The sequence below is a fragment of the Manihot esculenta genome, chromosome 11 (assembly GCF_001659605.2).
Source record: "Manihot esculenta cultivar AM560-2 chromosome 11, M.esculenta_v8, whole genome shotgun sequence".
Taxonomy (NCBI): Eukaryota; Viridiplantae; Streptophyta; class Magnoliopsida; order Malpighiales; family Euphorbiaceae; genus Manihot; species Manihot esculenta.
The window spans coordinates 20,164,032-20,182,924 of NC_035171.2; the positions used below are offsets into that span (position 1 = coordinate 20,164,032).

At 28.4% G+C, this 18,893-nt stretch overlaps 1 protein-coding gene across 7 annotated transcripts; it reads left to right on the plus strand.

Annotated features, from left to right (window-relative positions):
* The first annotated feature begins 1,802 nt into the window (after window positions 1–1,802).
* LOC110627199 (heparan-alpha-glucosaminide N-acetyltransferase) lies at window positions 1,803–10,638 on the plus strand. 7 transcript variants are annotated; one of them, XM_043961819.1, is made up of 14 exons: window positions 1,803–2,005; window positions 4,818–4,955; window positions 5,128–5,209; window positions 5,346–5,422; window positions 5,758–5,858; window positions 6,311–6,440; window positions 6,541–6,657; window positions 6,735–6,817; window positions 8,536–8,602; window positions 8,813–8,918; window positions 9,254–9,345; window positions 9,805–9,948; window positions 10,050–10,113; window positions 10,201–10,638. In XM_043961819.1, the coding sequence occupies exons 1-13, from the start codon at window positions 1,823–1,825 to the stop codon at window positions 10,083–10,085; spliced, it is 1,356 nt and encodes a 451-aa protein (XP_043817754.1). In that variant the 5' UTR covers window positions 1,803–1,822; the 3' UTR covers window positions 10,086–10,113; window positions 10,201–10,638. The 7 variants fall into 7 exon arrangements, 6 of the variants coding, with proteins under 6 accessions (XP_043817754.1, XP_021629166.1, XP_043817755.1 ...); XM_021773474.2 differs by having other exon boundaries at window positions 1,804–2,005; window positions 8,840–8,918; XM_043961817.1 differs by lacking the exon at window positions 1,803–2,005 and adding an exon at window positions 3,713–4,200.
* The last annotated feature ends 8,255 nt before the right edge of the window (window positions 10,639–18,893 follow it).

Below are 18,893 nucleotides of genomic sequence, written 5' to 3' on the forward strand. Positions count from 1 at the left end.
ATAATAAATGGTTCGCTTTTATTTTTGATAATTAAAGAAATCTTTTTACATTATGAAAAAGAAAAACTTACATGTTCAAAAGTGTGGTTTAATTTGATGAGTGAAAATTGAGTATGATATTATCATGAGCTTCATGACTCTGCTTCTCAGCTACGTCTTCAAGTAACCATTATAATAGAAATTTTACATAGCAGAGAATCAGAATCTATTTTCCTTCATCTGCAAATTTGACCACTGAAACGTTTGTGTAAAACGAAAGAAAAGTGAAAAAGTCCAATTATATATTTATAATTAAAATTTTAAATCTTTTAATTAATTTCAATTTAAGAGAAAATAGATAAACTATAATATAATAGATAAACTACAATATTAACCTTTTAATTTTTTTAATAGTTAAATTTTATTCTAATAATAATTAGTTAAATTAGTTATTTTGTAAAACAAAAGGAAAAATATTTTTAAAAAAGAATACAAAAATGAAAAAATAAAATAAAATTGAGTGGTTCTGCTTTTTCCTTTGTCGCATGAGTTTATGACACGATATTATTTCTTCTAAAAAAAATAGTACGTTAAAAAAGAAAAAAAAAAAAGATGCCAAATTGAAGTCGTTTCTCTATCCAATAAGAGACCGTCACGTATTCACTTGTCCACCGCATCCACCAGCATGCGAATGTCACGCACGCATACTCCACCTAAAACTTTTTGTCCGGTTTCCGTTTAAACAAATAGTTATCTGTATCCTTTTTAATATATAAATAAATAAATAAATTTTATTATAAAAAATATAGACAAAATTCACTTTTGTTATTTTTATGGAATCCATTAATTTTTTTATTTATATTTATTAAAACATAAAAATTATAATAAAATACACATATATAAATCAAATTCATGATTAAAATTTATTATTATTTAATTTTTATATTTTAAGAAAATTAATTATTTACTCTATTTATTTAGAAAAAACACAATAATTACACTATTAACCATCTATAGTAAGAACTGAATACTTGTTGTTTTTAAATATATAAAATAAATAAATAATTATAATTTTAAACTTATAAATATTAAATAGTTACGATTTTAATTTTACAATAACTAAACTGAATTATTATAATTTTAATTCGAAAGACCAAATAATTATATTTTGTAATTGTCATAATTAATTAAAATAACGATATTTTAATTATTTTATAGTTTTTGTTTTTAAAAGATCATATATATTAAGTAGTTAAACATAACAATTACCTAACGTTTTGGTTTTTTGTTTTTAAATAAAAAGTCTGAATAATTAATTTTACTAACTTATACGGAATAAAGAGTAAATTTTTATTTATGAAAAGGCTTATTTCTAATTAATAAAATAATTTTACTTAAATTTAATTTATAACCGATTCAAAATATTAATAAGTGAAAAATAATTTAGCCCTAGAAGAATATTACAACTTGAATTACATGATATACCTAATCCATAAAAATAAAACCTATTATTTTAATATTTAATTATTAGTAGAACAAATAAATAATCATTAATCCACTTACTCATTTTTATTGACGAATTCTAATTTAACTAAGACAGAAGCTAATCAGCTCATTTTATAATTTTTCTCAACATATAGATTTCATTTATTTTTATAATTATTATATTTTAATATAATTAATGAATGCTATTTCTTTTTTTTTTTTTTTAAGAACAATGCATGATATTTCTTAAAATGTGGAGAATGGGCGCATATAAGGGAGGAACATGTACTTTCAGCTCACCGAATAATTGCTCTCTGTCCTTTATATATTTGGGCAAACACACCACCCGCTTTCACTTATGCTTCCTATTCTGGCCCTTCGCCGCAACGAAAGCCGATTGTTTCTGCACCTTGTAAGACTCAGATTAACGGCAATGGCTGCACACTACGGCCTTCTTCAGATCGAAGAGGAACAGCTAAAGAGCTATCGTAGAAGTTCTCGTTTGGCTTCTCTTGATGTCTTTCGTGGCCTCTGCATCTTTGTGAGCTTTCTTCTCCTTTTCTCTCTGTGTTCTGTTTAAGCTCTGTCTGGTTTCCATTGGTTTATAGGAGTAAAAATGGTAGGTCAATGAAGTTTAAACTTGAGGTCATTTATTGTGAACTGAGTTGAAGCCTAGAAGATAGATATATGAAGCTTGATTAAGATTTAGTCTATTCTATTTGTTCATTTTTCGCTTTCGAATTTGAAGCCTGAATTGAAAATTCATCAAATTATTTTATAAGAGAAAATGAATCAGAAATTTGTTTTAGAATGGAATGTGGATGTTGCGTGCTTTTTGTAGCACACTATGTTTGCCTTCTCTTTACGCTATTTTAATTTCTGGGCCAGAAACAGCCTTTCAACTTATACGTTCTGCATTTCACCAATAAAGTTATTTTCTTTTATATATATGTATTTTAAAAAATAAACTTCCTTTCATTCTTTTTATATGAAATAAGTTCAACAAACATTCAATATTTGTATTTAAATTTGTAAACTTATTACATATATTTTTAATTGATTATAAATAAATCTTGACATAAAAATTTATTTAATTTTGATTAAATTTATTCTCATATAGATTGATCTTATATTAGATACGTCCTTCATTTTTTTATTTATTTCATAATTTTTTTAATAATACTTCATCCATTAATATATTCTTGATTTTAATGAACAAATATAAGTGAAAAGTTTATTAAGAAAAATTAAACAAAATTTATTATTTCAACTATATTAAGTTTTATATAATAATAATATTTGATTTATTGGAGTGCAATTCTGTTCATACCGTACTCATTTATCATGTGTTTGAGATTTTAATATTATTGATGAATATACATTTGTGCCTTTTTTTTTCTAGTTTATGTAAAAGTAATAGTAAGTTTATTTTTGAATGGATGGTGTAGGACTAATTCTTTCTCGAAGACCCGATATAACCTTTGCTTCATATAAAATTGAAACAATTACTTTCAATGTGAAAGATTAACATACATATATATATATATCTTACTAGATTTTTAAAAATTAATATTTTAATCACTATATTTTAATTAGGTCAAATTGAAATTTTTTTTATAAAAATAATATATTTTTACTAATTTAATAAAATTAAAGTCTGCATATTAAAAAGAAAGAGAAAACATACTCTGAAAATTAAAAAAAAAATACTATAAAGTTGTGGCTTTTTTATAATTTCAAAGATAATTACCGAAAAATTAGATTAAAAAATCTTCAATTTACTGGAATTAAAATATAGTAATTAAGTTGTTGAATTTTAAAAATAAAAAAATATAATGTTAATTTTAAAATACTAAAAAATATAAAAGTAATTTATCCTATAAAATTTCTTATTAATATTTTTATTTAATTAAGTCGAATTCAGGTAATCTCATACCTCTGACTAATATTCCAATTATAGCGTAAATTTTATCCATCTAACTTACTTTTTTTTTTTTTCATTGAGCCCTTTATTAGGAGTTTGAATTAAAAACTTTGTGATTCAAATAATAATTTTAGTATCATCAAATTAAAATTTATGAATAAATAAATTTAACTATTAATACTAATTTTGTATCAATAAATCCATTTCTAATCAAGCTAACCTCGGAAAATATAAAACTCATAGTTGGTGTTTAGATAACTTTCTGTACCAAAAAAAAACAAAAAAGAAAAAGAAAGGTGTCTGTTTCCTTCAGCTTATTGCTTTGGCTAAACAAGAGTTCATTATTAATCATCAAGCGTCCATCTTCCCTCGCCTTCCCTTAAAATAAGAAAAAGCGCGCCGGAAAAGAAGGCTGCGGCTTTCCTTCTAGAAGGCTTAAGGCCCGACTCATAAACAAAAGGACCCATGAAGAATGAAGATCCAATCTTTTGCCACCTGACCGTCTTCTCACTTGCTTTATTGAGGGCAGCCACCCGTTAGTCGTTATTATGGTCCGCATCTCACTTGAGCATATGCCCCCTTCGTTCAAAACTAAAGAGCCAGCCAGTCACCACCCAGCCCTTTCCTTCCTTCGTCGTCTTCTCTGCAAACGAAAAGGCAAAAGAGCTTCTCTAATACTTCTCTCTTTTTCATTTTCGACATATAAAATGGCGGACTTCGAGCCTTTGCTGGCCGTTCAGGAACCGCCACTTGCCATTACTAAATCCACACGTATCGCTTCTCTTGATGTCTTTCGTGGCCTCTGTGTCTTTGTGAGCTCTCTCTCTCTCTCTCTCTCTCTCTCTCCCCCCCCCCTTCTCCTCTTCTTCGATCTTCGTATTTCTTTCGGAATTAAGGTTTTCTTCTCCGGTTTTGCTTGTCGTTTAATCTTGCTTATTGTTTTTTTTGCTTTTCTTGAGCATCTTTGACTTTTTAGCACTTCTGTTTGGTTGTTGAGAAAATTCAAGCCGAAGAAAGTTAGTTTGCTGAATTTTCAGCATAAGACGTCTCAACTTACATTTCGGAGTAGAGAGTTAGTTAATAAAGTAAAATCTTAAGCTCCATTTGGTTAGCATGCTAAAATTCTTACTTATTACTTTCCTTTTCTTTTTGATATCGTGAATATGTTTCCCAATGACGACTGTATCTTACAGTAGCAAAATGTAACAAAAGTTAACTTCACTAAGTGGCGACGAAAAGTTTACATAAATGCATTTGTACATACAGTGAACTTTGTATGATTCAATTGTCATAATAGCATGCATGGTGAATTTATGATCTTGATAGTGTTAATTTTCTGCTAATTTCCATAAAGTTTTAGCAAATATGCTTGAACATTTTTTTTTTTAAAGGAAAGCTTGTTAATTATGTTCTTCTTTGGTGCTTTCAGCTAATGATGCTTGTTGATTATGTGGGCTCGATTTTTCCAATTATTGCTCATTCTCCGTGGAACGGCCTTCGCTTGGCAGATTTTGTGATGCCTTTCTTTCTTTTCATAGCTGGAGTTTCTCTTGCTCTTGTCTATAAGGTACCGTTGTAATTTCTTCAAATAATGGCTCCTTGGTTTTAGTAATTGATTGTAATTAAAAGTGATTTGGTTAATATTGAATTTTGTTGATTATAGCATAGTATGATTATTATGTAATTCGTTTCATTAGTGTATTTTAATTGATGGCTCTGCTTCTAATTTAAATTCTCAGAAAGTATCAAACAGAGTAGACGCCACATGCAAGGCAGTGCTTAGGGCAGTAAAACTATTTTTCCTGGGTGTTTTTCTTCAAGGTAACATTTTGGTTTCACTTTTCCCTGCCCCCAAAAAAAAGGGGGGGGGGGGGAGGTTTGGTTGATTAATCTTATTTTTATAGGATTAGCACATACTTATTCAGATGTCAACTGCACAACATTTCTTTTATTTCAGGTGGTTATTTTCATGGGATAAATTCCTTGACCTATGGTGTTGACATTGAAAGAATTCGTTGGCTCGGCATTTTGCAGGTGCTCAAAATTTTCATATAATAATTTTGAACTGCTGTTGGAAGTTTCTATGGCTGATACTTTATTCTTCTCTTTGTATATATCATGAGTACCTGTTTAATTTGCCATTGTAAATTATCATATTACTTCCCCATCTTGTAGACTGGGAATTTGAGTTTCTAGTATTTATTTTTTTGAAAGGAAAAATGATTATTGCATAAGTAGTCTTAATACTTTTCTTCTTAATCAAGGGAAATAGTACTTAGTTGCAAAGACGTACCCATTAGACATTTTGGTTTTTGTACATTATCCCTTTTATGTACTGTTAAACTTGCATTTGTTGTCATTCAAGCCAGAGAATATCAATCGGATACATTGTTGCAGCTTTATGTGAGATCTGGCTTTCATGTCGAATACACAGGGAAGTAGGTTTCTTCAGGAGTTATTATTGGCATTGGTAAGGTTTTAATATTTTGGCATTGCTTTGTGCATTTTTTATTTCAAACTTATTATGTTTAAGTATTTCAAGCTTTGATACTACTTGATGTATAGCTGAAGTACCAAAATCATTTGTTTTCGCTTTCTCTCTTAAGGCCCAATAAGAACAATTTGAATATTTGTGCGTGTGTACGTATATATATACATTTAGAGCTGCATTCAAGTCGCTTTCTACTATACCAATTAAATTGCTGTTTGTAGGCGGGGGCCTAATAAGTTTATCTTTGTATTTGTGTTCATAGATTTTTTGCCAAATAATTTCTTTAACTTGGGGCCTAATAATTTGTTTATTTTTGTTTTTAACAGTCAATGATAGAGTTAAAGTAATGAGTATAAGCTTCACATATCTTGTTATAGTTAGGTATTGCACTGTTGTCTTTTTTCATTGATGAAGAAAAATATTTTTTCCAGGTTTATGGTCTTTTCATTGTCAGCCATATATCTGGGACTGTTATATGGGTTATATGTTCCAGATTGGAGATTTGAAATATCAAATCCAACTTCTTCTTTGCCTTCAGTCAACAGCAGTGTTGTTTACATTGTAAGCGCTTGCTCAAACCTTTTCCTTTTTGTAACCTTTTAAAGCTTGGTTTCTCAGAACTTCAGTTCATGCGATTGCGTGTGTTAATTATTTTTCATAGGTTAAATGTTCTGTAAGAGGTGATCTTGGACCAGCTTGTAATTCAGCTGGAATGATTGATCGCTATGTTCTTGGTATTGACCATCTCTATACAAAACCTGTCTACAGAAACCTGAAGGTGTTGAGTTGTTCATTTTATAGTTTCTTTCCATCAATATCAATGTACTGATCTCTGATAAAGATTTCAACTTATAGGAATGCAATATGACGAACAGTCAAGTCTCAGAAGGTTCACCTTCATGGTGTCATGCTTCTTACGATCCTGAAGGTCTTTTAAGGTGGCCAATCTAATCTCTTTTACTTTACTTTGTTGGTGGCAGTTCTGGATGCTATTCAGCTCACTTCTTTTTCATACTCAAACTAACTGCACTTAGAAGTTTTCTGTCTTAGCTTATAAGCTAAACATTCTCTTAATTGGATGTGTTTTTAGCAGGATTTTGTGCTTCTAAAAGAGTGTTTCTGCTAGCAGCTAGCAATTGGAGAAACTGAGTAGTGGAATACATATTAACTTTAATTCTTAAATAGTCTAACCTACACTTAATTAAATATCTCAATAAATCATACAAGGCACCCTCCTATTTGAGAATGGTGGTTACCTCCCTACTTACTTTTTTATTATTGAAAGGACTTGAAACTGTTTAAATCAATAAATCAAACCAAGTTAAAGCTCCAAAATTTTCTACTACATATGTTTTAAATTATTTTTACAATAACATAATCTAATATATATGGGTACAGAGAGAGATATAGAATCTAAACTAAAATCTAGAAAATGAGAGATATGGCCAGAGGTGACACTTTTCTATTTCACATATTCAAAAATCCTTGTGATTTGACTAATTATTTTCTCTAGTATTTTCTTATCAATATTAAGTCTCATTTTAAGTTGTTTCACCTTACTCTTGACCATAATACTTGAAGAGCTGAATAAAATTATGAAATGATACATTAACTATTTACATTCACTCACAACTAAAAAATATTTTACATTTATGATTAAAATATATTGTATAAAATATTTTCATCCTAGGCTACTAGACTTGAACAATAATAATAACAATAAATTCACCAAATTATTAATTCGGTCTATTTTCTCCACTTATTTACTAAAAAGTAATAAAAATATTTTAGAATAAAGTAAAAATAAATAAAATTAAACGTCATTATTTTAAATTAAAAATGATTAACAAATAAAGTATTTATCAACTAATAATATAAGATAGTTAATAATATTTTATATCTTCTAATTAGATTTATAATTTTTAATAAATAAATTTTATATATTTTAAATTCATATTTTAAAATTTTTTAGTTAAATTCTATATATTATAGGAGCTAAGGGGGCCTGGTGGGGCCATCCCCAAGCTCTGCTTCCCATACTCATTTTACATGCATGTGCAACTATACTAACTATTGCTAGATGCATTTATCCACACCCAATATGATGGAATTACTCATTTATCATTCTTTGTTCTTTTAACATCTTGTTTCTAGATTACCCTAATTCTGTTTAACCAAACATAAGTAATTATATAGCCTGTTTCATACCTAGGCATTCTGTAGTCACGTGGAAACACTTCAAAAAATAAAATAAAAAGAAGAAGCAGCAATAATTTTCATTAGTTAGCCTAATTATATCAGTAAAATCCTTTCCAATGATTTAACTATGGCAATGTCCAATGGACAAGCTTTTTCTGGAGTCATCTTTTTATTTTATTTATTTATTTGTTTGTTTGTTTTTGAAAACGACTTATTTATTTTAATTAGTTATTTCAACTGTTTTATTGTTAAAGTTGCATTAAAAATTGGAAAAATACAGTTTGATTCAGAAGTACTATTGGAAGTACATTATACCCTCATTTCATGGACATTAGTAGGACCTTTTCATTGTTTTTTATTTTTTGCATGAATATTCTTTTGTGGGAAAATTACCGTTACTATTCTATTATCTACTAATATTTTGATGATTCACTAATATTTTACTGCATGTTCACAGCTCCTTAACAGCTGCAGTGACCTGCATAATTGGACTTCAGTGCGGCCATGTTCTTGCTCACATGCAGGTGAGATACATGTGCATTATTCACTCTCCTTAATGGTTTATCCTTTTTCCTATGGTTATTTTGATCATCCAACAGAGATTTTTCAAAAATTAACTGAAACTATGGCAGATATTGCCTTTACTAATGCCTCTGATGGTGTCGGCAAAAATTGCCTCTGTTATCGCCCTTGCATGACATTTCAATCAATTGTTTTGTTCACTGGTTGTCAAGCATATTGATGTCACACAAATGCTTCAGGACCACAAGGAGCGCATACAAAGATGGTCTTTATTTTCTGTTTCACTTCTTCTCCTTGGAGTTTTCCTTGCCTTCATAGGTATGCTCTTCTGGCTTATACTTTGCACATTTAATGAATATTCAGAAACTTTTGCTATAATAATGGCAGCAGGCAAAAACAGTGCTATTGCAATTTTCTTCCAGAAAACATTCCATCTTCATAATAAACCTAAAAGCTTCATATTGGCTAAATTTGATCTTTCTCTGTATTTGTTCTAGCAAGTAGCAATGAGTTTTAGTCCTTTAGCAAATGCATATGAATTTTATCTTTTTTCCCTTTCTGGCCCTCTCTCTCTTTGCTTTTCTATACACATTCTTATGGTTCAGCTTTGGTTATCATGATTTTGAACCTTAAAAGCCTTTGCTTTTCTGCAGGCATCCCTGTGAATAAGTCTCTCTATACAATTAGTTATCTGCTGATTACTTCTGCATCAGCTGGAATCACATTTTGTGCTTTATACTTGCTGGTGAGTTCTTCTGAGATTTGATTCCTACTATTTGGAATTTGGAACTAAACTTAAGCCATTCTGATACTAAACTAATAGCAGGTTATTAGATCTCCCAAGCGATAGACTCTATCACTCTACTAGTTAATAAGATCGTCTTTAATTTAATTTCATCAGATTTTTTGACAATTTTGTTCTCAAGAAAACCTAAACTTTAAATGGTTCTAGATTACTACGGGGAATTTAATTGCAGCACGAGCATGAAACCATGAAAAATTTTATTACATCTTGAAAATTAGATCAGTGGACCATTTTCATTTTTCTTTCCTATGAATCATGACTTCAAAATCCCTCCTCATCTATAATCCCCCAAACCACACTTACACTTGATTCACTCTACTTATTCTCAAGTCATCAACATAGTACAATTACCAGGATTGTTTTCTTATTCTTCCTGTTTATTTCTGCACTCTGCTACAGGTAGATGTATATGGTTACAGATGGGTGACATCGCCGCTAGAGTGGATGGGAAAGCATTCCTTGAGTATCTTTGTTCTAGTAACTTCTAATATAGCCATTATTGCAATTCAGGGATTCTACTGGTCTAAGCCTGAAAATAACATAGTGAGTGTCCATAGGATTTGTAGTCATTTCTCCACTAATGGCTAAATTGGAAATCCAGAGACATTTAACCCTTATTTCTTGCTGCATTACTTGTTTAACAGATTCACTGGATCGTTGCATGCTTCGTGCACAGATAGATATAATTATGTGGAGGCTTTATATTGGGTAGAAACTCTTGAACTTGCGCTTTAAGTTAGAATTTGAGTTTTCTCTTTCAACAGAAGTGTCTTACTATATCTTATTGATCTTCAGATTTAAGATTTCCAGTGAAAGTAAAAAGGTGCGCGAGAATCTATTTAGCACGATTATAATTTGGAACTATCACTCTTCAAGGCCATTACAGTGTTCAGATTCCAGAAAACAAGGTCATGGAGGAGTTATCCAGATTGGTCAGTAATTTTGCATGAAATGGGTGCTCAGAAAGCTGAGCTTGCAAGGAATTTAGTACGCTAAAGAAAATAATGTAGTTTACTCGGTGGAATAAAATGACCGCATTTCAACTCAATCAGTTGAAGCAGTCCTCTTCATTCTTCTGGTTTGTTTTCTTTTTAATTTTCTCTTTCAAATTTCCAGCCAATATTGTAAGAAATCACAAAGGCAGACATGAACGAAATTTTCTTCTCAACATTTTCTTCATATATGGACTTTTCACACAGATTGAAATGGCAGGCTTGGATTCTTGGAGAAATATTTTCCTTTGCACTATTTATTTTCTACATAACAACATTACAAATTTGTAAATTTTTCGTCCTTTTATTTTATGAGATATCTACATCCCTAAACACCTGGGCATGAAATGTGAAATGGATTCTTGTGAGGTGGTGATTATTGTAATTTTCCTCTTAACCTAACCACAAGGTAAAGGTTAATACAGAAAATGGATTGTCATCATTCAGTATAGAGTAAGATAATGGAGATAAAATATCAAAATTTGCCTAACGAAATTTAAAATTTGAAAAAAAAGTAACCTTTTAAAAAAACATCCTTCTAACTATCAAAATTACTTTAAAAATATTTGTTTTACCTCTTAAAATTTAATCAAAGAGTGATTGGAAAGATATTAGATATTGTGGTTAATGATTTGATTATTTTATTTATTTACATTAAATTGTAACAATTATAACACATACTGCACATACAATCAATAATAAATAACAACGAAAAATAGTAATAAGAATCCATAAAGAAAGTTTATAAATAATATTAAAATAAACTGTAATGTGCTTTAAGGGGACAATGGAAGATAATAAATCTAAGAAATAATAATTACCAGACAGGTTAAATTTAAAAAATTTTAATATATTTTTTAATTTAAAAAAATTAATTAATGAATTTTTTATATAAAAATTAATTAATAATATTTTTTTATCTATTAAAGCACCTATGAAGGTTTTTTTTTTTAAGTCAAGCAAACCATCTAATATTTAATAACACTCGCAAATGGCATTTTTAAAAATTTTGACAAAAAATCATATGACATAAGACAGTCATCCTGACAGGTTGCTGGGCTATAGGATGACAAGTCTCCCTTCGCCCATTCTCATCAATTCCCACACCCAGAAGAAAGTATTTCCCAAATTCACCCATAAAATTTCAGCAGTGTTCAATTTAGCTCATTTTTAACTTTTATCTAAATTAATCTATAACTTTTTTTATTTAAACACATTTAACTCAAAAAATAAAAATTTTAAGCTTTTTAATTTTTGAATGAAACAAGAAACTAAAAAATTTAATAGAAAAATTAAGAAGTTTGATGTTTTATTAAATTAAATCTTTTGAAAAAAAAATGAAAATGGACTAAATTGAATATTTGGCAATGGAATTTTTGCAGGGCAAGTGTAGTTATAAAAATGACTTGATAATGCATTACATTATTGGAAAATAGGTGAAAGAATTATCCAGAATCCTGACAACTATGATTGCTGTATTACTCTCTCATCTCCAATGATTAAGTTGTCCAAAATTAGCATCTCTGTTATGCTTTTATTTAAATATTTTATATGAGCTTCTCAATATTTCTTGTCATTATTTTATTAACACAAAATAAATAAATAAATTCCATTTAGCACATTTTTAAAAATTAATTAATAATTTTTTCTAAAAAAATTAATTTTTTTAAAAAATAACCTTTTTACTAAAAAAAAATCATTTTTTAGATTTTGAAAACCTTATTAACATTACTATATATAAATTTACCAATATCTTTTTTTAGATAAAATATTTTTATATTTTTTATATTTGGGACATTTAAAAAAATTAATATAAAGAGTAAGTTGTTTTTTATACTTTTACAATCTTGTTAATATTTTTATATATTTTTTATTTTTTATATAAAAAAATTAAATAATAAAAATAAATTATTTTGTTAGAAAATTTTTTTAAATATAAGTTATTTTTTGAAAAAATAAAATTTTAGAATTAAAATCCAATAATAAAAAATAAATTATTTTGTTAAAAAAATAAAAAATAGTTCTCCTACAAAAATTTAACAGCAAATATATATATATTTTTTATGTATGCAAGTTATTATCCGTAAATAAACTAAATTTAAGTTTTTATTTTATAGTAAAATTAATTACTATAATTAGTTGGTGACAAAATTGATATTCTGAAAATCTAGAGATCATATTTTTCATTTTTTAGATTTTTGAAATTTTCTTTATTTATTTTCACTCATTTAGATTAATAATGGTTTGGTTTATGTGATTTCAATTTAAACCAAAAAAAAAAATAATTACATTTTCCTAATTTAGTTAGGTATATAGATAGGGACACACCTCTTCCACCTTGACAGAGGAGTCCCGCCTCTACAAAATTAAAATTTATCCCAGTTTCGAAAGAATTGGCTTTACTAATAGAATTTAGAGAACTTTGAAAAAAAATTTATAAATGATACGTTGAATTTTATTTAAAAATATTTTTATTAATTAATTAAAAATAAATTTGAGGTTTATATTTAATATAAAAATATAAAAAAAAAGGACTCTGAAACTATTGTATCTTCTTGAGCCAACCAAAATCAAAATCACAATCACAGTGCAGAGCTCCATTTGCTCAAGGGACCATATAATCCAACCATGCTAACCATTAATATATTCTTGATTGAAATCTGATACAGACCCTTGCATTTGCATGGACCCCACTGTCTCCCTTTTATTATTTTAATAGTTTTTTTTTTATTTTTTTATTTTTTTAACCTCATGTCTCCTCAAATTACTATACTAAAATTTATTATCTTAGTCCATTAAACAATTCACTAAAAAAAAATTTGAAAGGTTAATTATAGAAATTAAAATTGAGATATCTGTTGGTTCTAAAATTACTATAATACCCTTGGTAGGGTGCCTATCAAATATGGAAAGTGGAGGGGAAGGGTCGTTTTCAGTTTGGAGTGGGGGCAGGAGGGAGCCATGATAAATAAGCATATAACCACAAAAACCTAAGATTACAACACCAAAGGTGACCGTTGGGACGGCTCCTCTTTTCACATTAACGGCTACTTGCCCATCCCCATCTAACCGTTTTCAAATTTTCGTTCTATCAATACGTGTCCAAATTCTACTGGTTAAGTGTCCACATCATCCAAAAATCTAAATTCTAAACTTCTTTCCTTTTCTATTTGTTACTGTTCCCCCTCCCACTCAATTCTACGTTTGCATGTTATCATTGTGCTCTCTGTTCCTTTTTTTTTTTTTCCTCCCTAAGATTATAAAAATATAATTATTTAATTCATATATTTTTATAAAAAATCACTTTACTTTAATTATATTTTCACTAAAATTAAATTATATAAAAATATAATTATTTAATTTATATAATTAAAAATTTATATTAATAGGACCGTAATATAGTTCGATCTAATTTCTGTGATTCATCGTATTTAGAAAGTTAAAATTTTTTTTATGAATTTAAATTTCACTCGATTCGATCTACTCAAATGTGGTGTTATTAACTCAACTTGTCTTAATTGTTTGGTCTAACTTTTTTATAAAAGCTCGATTATGATCTGAATTCAGAGGCCGATCTCTTATTAAATTGTAACCTTACTTCAGCTGAAATACTAAGTGTCTAAATCATTTAGAGGGAAAAGTTTAGAAATATATAATATCAAAAAAATGTTTTTCCATATAAAAATAAAAAAATATTTTTTAAAAAAGCAAGAAAATGAAGAAAGTAGAAACTTGACAAGTTGGCATGGGGGTGGGGATTTGATGTGGAGATGAAGATTAGAGGTGGGACCCGACTAGGGGGGAACAGCATGAACCGTAATGCGTTATGCCAGCTGTTAGCCACGTGATTATAGATTAGTTCAATTACTATATTTGATCAGCTTGGGCCCACTGTTTCAATGATTAATTAAGGAGACTTTCTATTCCACCGAATGTCTTCCCTTTCCTCGCCCGGCCATGCATGGATTGCTGAACATGGGATTCTCGCTTGGTTTAAAACTTTTAATTTTTACAGTAATGTAGTTTTTCAAATAATTTATTTAATTGGGTTAGTTATGTTTTTGTTAAAGGAAACCTATCTAACTTTTCATTTAATTTATTGCACTTAAAATTAAAATAATTATATTTTAATTTTTAAATTTTAGTATAATTAATAAATTAATTTTTATTTTTAAAATTAAATATTTAAATTTCTCTTGTATAAATATCTATTCAATTTAAACAAATAAATTATATTTAAATTCTTAAGTTTTAATATAAATAGATAACCGATTCTTATATTTTTATTTTTCAAAGTGTTGGCTTGAATCTTTTATTTTCATATATTATAATTTAAATATTTTAATTATTTATTTTTTATTTAAAATATCACTTACATTTCTATTAATTTTTATTTATAATATTTTATTTAACTAATTTTTAATATTTTTATTTTTTAATTTTTATTATTAAAATATTTTAATATTTATAATTTTAAAACTTTTATAAAACACATACAATTTCAGTGATTTTTAAAAGTGATATTTAAATAAATTGTAATTTTTTATAAAAAGTATTTAAAAAAAAATATACCCTCAAATGAAATTTGATCCTCGACTAATTTTAAATTAATATTTATAATGAATAAAATATGTGTAATTTTAAAGAAATTAAATATTTAGAAATTTAAAGATTTAATTTTAAAAATATAAAGTAATCCGTTAATTACGTTAAAATTTAAAAATTAAAATATAGTTTACGCAATATAAAATCATTCACCTATATCAAAAATGATTTAAATATTTATGAGAATATTTTAAATATTTTAAATATTTTTTTTATTAATTGACTAATAGAATTATAAATAAAATAACCTCCAATTTATACGAATTGATTAATATAAAAATTTAAATGATAAATTTAAAATGTTGTAATCAATTTATTAATTATATTAAAATTTATAAATTATAATTTATTTTTAAACTTATACTATAAATATTATTTTTTATAATCTATAGACAAATTTATTTTCCATAAAAATTTGTATCATATTTTTTGCCATATTCATTAATATTAGCGATTAATTATTTTAATATTGGGTAATTATTATAATAATGATTTAGCTATTTTAATAATAAATAGTTATTATAATAATATAATAATTAATCAAACAGTATAAATAGATTTTTAAAAATTTTATAAATTATAAAATCGTTTCTTTTTACATTAATAAATTATTTGAAAATATAAAAACATATTAGATAAATATAAACATATTATAAATAATAATTAAATTAATCATAATATTTATCTCTATACGATAAGAAGATATTTAAATTCATAGAAAAAGATATCTTCAAATTATATTTTAATTATTATATATATTGTATAATGAATTAATAATTTCATATATATAATTAAAAAATAAATTGATATATATTTTTATTAGTCATTTTATATTTAAATAATAATAATTAAATATAATTTATTAAAATATTTAGTATATATTAATTAGAATCCGTTATTAATTACTAAAATATTATTAGTTTTAATATGTTATTAACAATTAAATTAAATAATTTTTAAAATTATTTTTTTAATTGGTTTGATAATGTAAATAAAATAAAATTTTATATTTTTAATAACATTTTACTTTCTTAATTTGCTGGCAGCTGAGTTTGATCAAGGTGCCAGTCAGGTTGGTAATGGTCCACTTATGCTTGAGGCTATAAATGTCCCTACGGATCCTCCTTCGGCAAATGATATCATAGCAGTTCTGATTGCCATGGCTGCTGATATTTTAGAGATTCCCTTTCTTTCTCATAATGAGAAGCCTATTCCGGTCTGGTCCGGTATGGAATGAACTTATAATCATGGAATCGACTCGATTATCAGATTATAGATTATAAGTTCATAACCCTAACCCATTTCCATTTTGGACGGAACAGATCTACTAATTCTTTGATTCCAGTTAGTAAGAGGGATCTTGAACTAAGAAATAGATTCTAGAAGCTAAAAAAGGGTATCTTGAGCAATTTCAACAATCGGGTTCATTGATATTCCTGGTATAGTAGATGCTATCACACATACAATCATACTCAATTCGATGGAATTGTTTGATCTTAAAGGGGATCTTCTATAATTTCGCAGGCTTCCGAAGTTGAGCCTAATCTAGCTGAAGACCTTGTATCTTTTGAAGAGAATTGAAGACCTTCCCTTGTTTCAAGAGTTTTTGTTTGTAGATATGTAACAATCTTGTCTTTACTTTTGTATTTTTAATTTCCTGTAACATATATTTTTATTTTCAATGAAACGTTTCCTTTGGTTGTAATTTTAATATGCTTGCTTTTTTGCTTAGATTTTTCTTGTGGGGCATACTCAACCTTGTCTTCTGTTTATACAAAATCTTAATGTATTGTTAGGTGGGTGGGCCATTGCCGACTTGTCTTAACCCTGATGGCCTGTCGTCATAACTGTACTTTAAGATTTTTGTAAACGAAAGAAGTAGTAAATAAATTACTCACTGAAAATCATACTCAGGACTACTATAAATTGTTGTTTGTAAAAATTTTCAAAGGTCATGATACACTTTGCCTTTTTCGCCTTTAGGCTGCTTCTGAGCGTTTTTGCTCTAGAACACTTTTTGGACATTTAATCTTGAGTTCGCTTCCGGGTTCTTCTACCCTTATTCTATTTTCGAGCATTTTTGCTCTTAAATGTCTTATAAGCTCTTAGGCCTGACTCTCTATTCAAGCTCTTTAGCTCGTAGTCAGCTTTTGGACTCTTTAGCTTTGATTTTTCCCTTGAGCTCTTTGGCTCGTAGTCAACTTTTGAGCTCTTTAGCTTTGATTTTTCCCCTGACTCTTCGTTCGATCTCTTTTGCTCTTGTTCCGAGCAATTTTGCTCTTGTCGTATTCCAGGCTCTTCTACCCTTATTTTACTTCTGAGTATTGTTGCTCGTGTGCCTCTGCTGAGCTCTTTGTCCTTTCGGGCTCTTTAGCCCTGACTCGGTATCGAACATTTTTGCTTTTAGGTATTTTTCAGGCATTCAACCCTAATTTTTGTTCGAGCATTTCACTCAAGAGTATTCCATACATTTTTGCCTTGGACTTTAGTTCGAGCTTTTTGCTTTGTATGTTATTTTGATCTCTTTGATCTGAGATTTTTTGGCTTGCTGCATTACTCTAGGCTTTTCAGCCCTATTTATTGTCGGAGCTCTTTGGCTCTTGTCTATTTTCTCTAAGTATTTTTTCTTCTTAAGTTTGGACTTTTTCTTGTGTTTCTTGTGGGGCATACTCAGCTCTGTCATTTATATAAAATTTTAATGTCTTGTTAGGTCGGCAGGTCATTTACGACTTATCTTAGTCCTGATGGCCTGGCGAAATAACTATACTTTAAGATTTATATAAATGAAAAGAGTAATGGACAAACTATTTGATAAAGATCTCATAAAAAACTATCGTAAGTTATTGTTTGTATTTGTAAGAATTTCCAAGGGTTATGATAGGCTTTGCCTTTTCGCCTTTAAGTTGTTTTTGAGCATTTTTGCTCTAGATTACTATCTAGGCACTTAGCCCTTGGTTTGCTTCCAGACTTTTCTACCCTTTGTGTGCTTCCGAGCATTTTTGCTTATACGTGTCGTCCGAGTATTTTTGCTTGCAAATTTTCTTCTAGGCTTTTAGCCTTGTGTTTTGAGTATTTTCATTTTTGTGCTTTCTACTGGGCTCTTAACTCGAGGTTTGTTTCCGAGCATTTTTACTTGTGTGCCTCTTCCGGACATTTTGCTTTGGACCTTAGTCCGTGCATTTCTCTCTTTTTCTTTTTTTTTTTTTTTAGAACTTTTGCTCATTACGTTTTCCAGGCTCTTAGCCCTTAAACGTCTTCCGGGAATTTAGCCTTGAGCTTTTGGTCGAGTGCTTTTAACTTTTTATACTATGCCGGGCTCTTGGCCCTTAGTATGCTTCCGAGCATTTTGCTCTTGCGTGTCTTCCGGGCTCTTTTTGCCCTTAGTATGTTTCCAAGCTTTTTGCTCTCGGGCATCTTCCGGGCTCTTTTGCTCTGAGTCTGCTTTCGAGCATTTTGCTCTCGTGTAGCTTCTGGGCTCCTTTACCCTCAATCTGCTTTCGAGCATTTTGCTCTCGTGTATCTTCCAAAATCTTTTGCCCTTTGCTCTCATGCGTCTTCTGGACACTTAACTCTGATTTTCTGTTTCGAGCTTTTTGGCTTTCTGCTAAGCTTCTGGGCTCTTTTGCCCTCGATCTTTCTCTGAGAATTCAGGCTCGTGGTCTTATTGGCAACTTTAGGGATTCAGGCTTGTGACCTTACTTTTATTTGCAAAATTTATCTACGAAAGATAAAAACTTGTACAGAGTATATATGTGGTGAAAATGCTTGTTGTCAATTGAATAACATTTACCAATGAACATTGTATCATACAAGATACGTAGCTTCATGATTCAAGATCTTGGCCTTTCTTAGTGTTTTCGAGATTCTGGTTCGTAACCTTACTGGCGATTT

Excerpts from the sequence above, each read along its gene's own strand:
- LOC110627199 (XM_043961817.1), top strand. The coding sequence starts at position 3,937 with ATGGTCCGCATCTCACTTGAGCATATGCCCCCTTCGTTCAAAACTAAA. Across the intron at positions 4,201-4,817 it reads TTCGTGGCCTCTGTGTCTTT|CTAATGATGCTTGTTGATTA; the intron begins GTGAGCTCTCTC and ends TGGTGCTTTCAG. Across the intron at positions 5,210-5,345 it reads CCTGGGTGTTTTTCTTCAAG|GTGGTTATTTTCATGGGATA; the intron begins GTAACATTTTGG and ends CTTTTATTTCAG.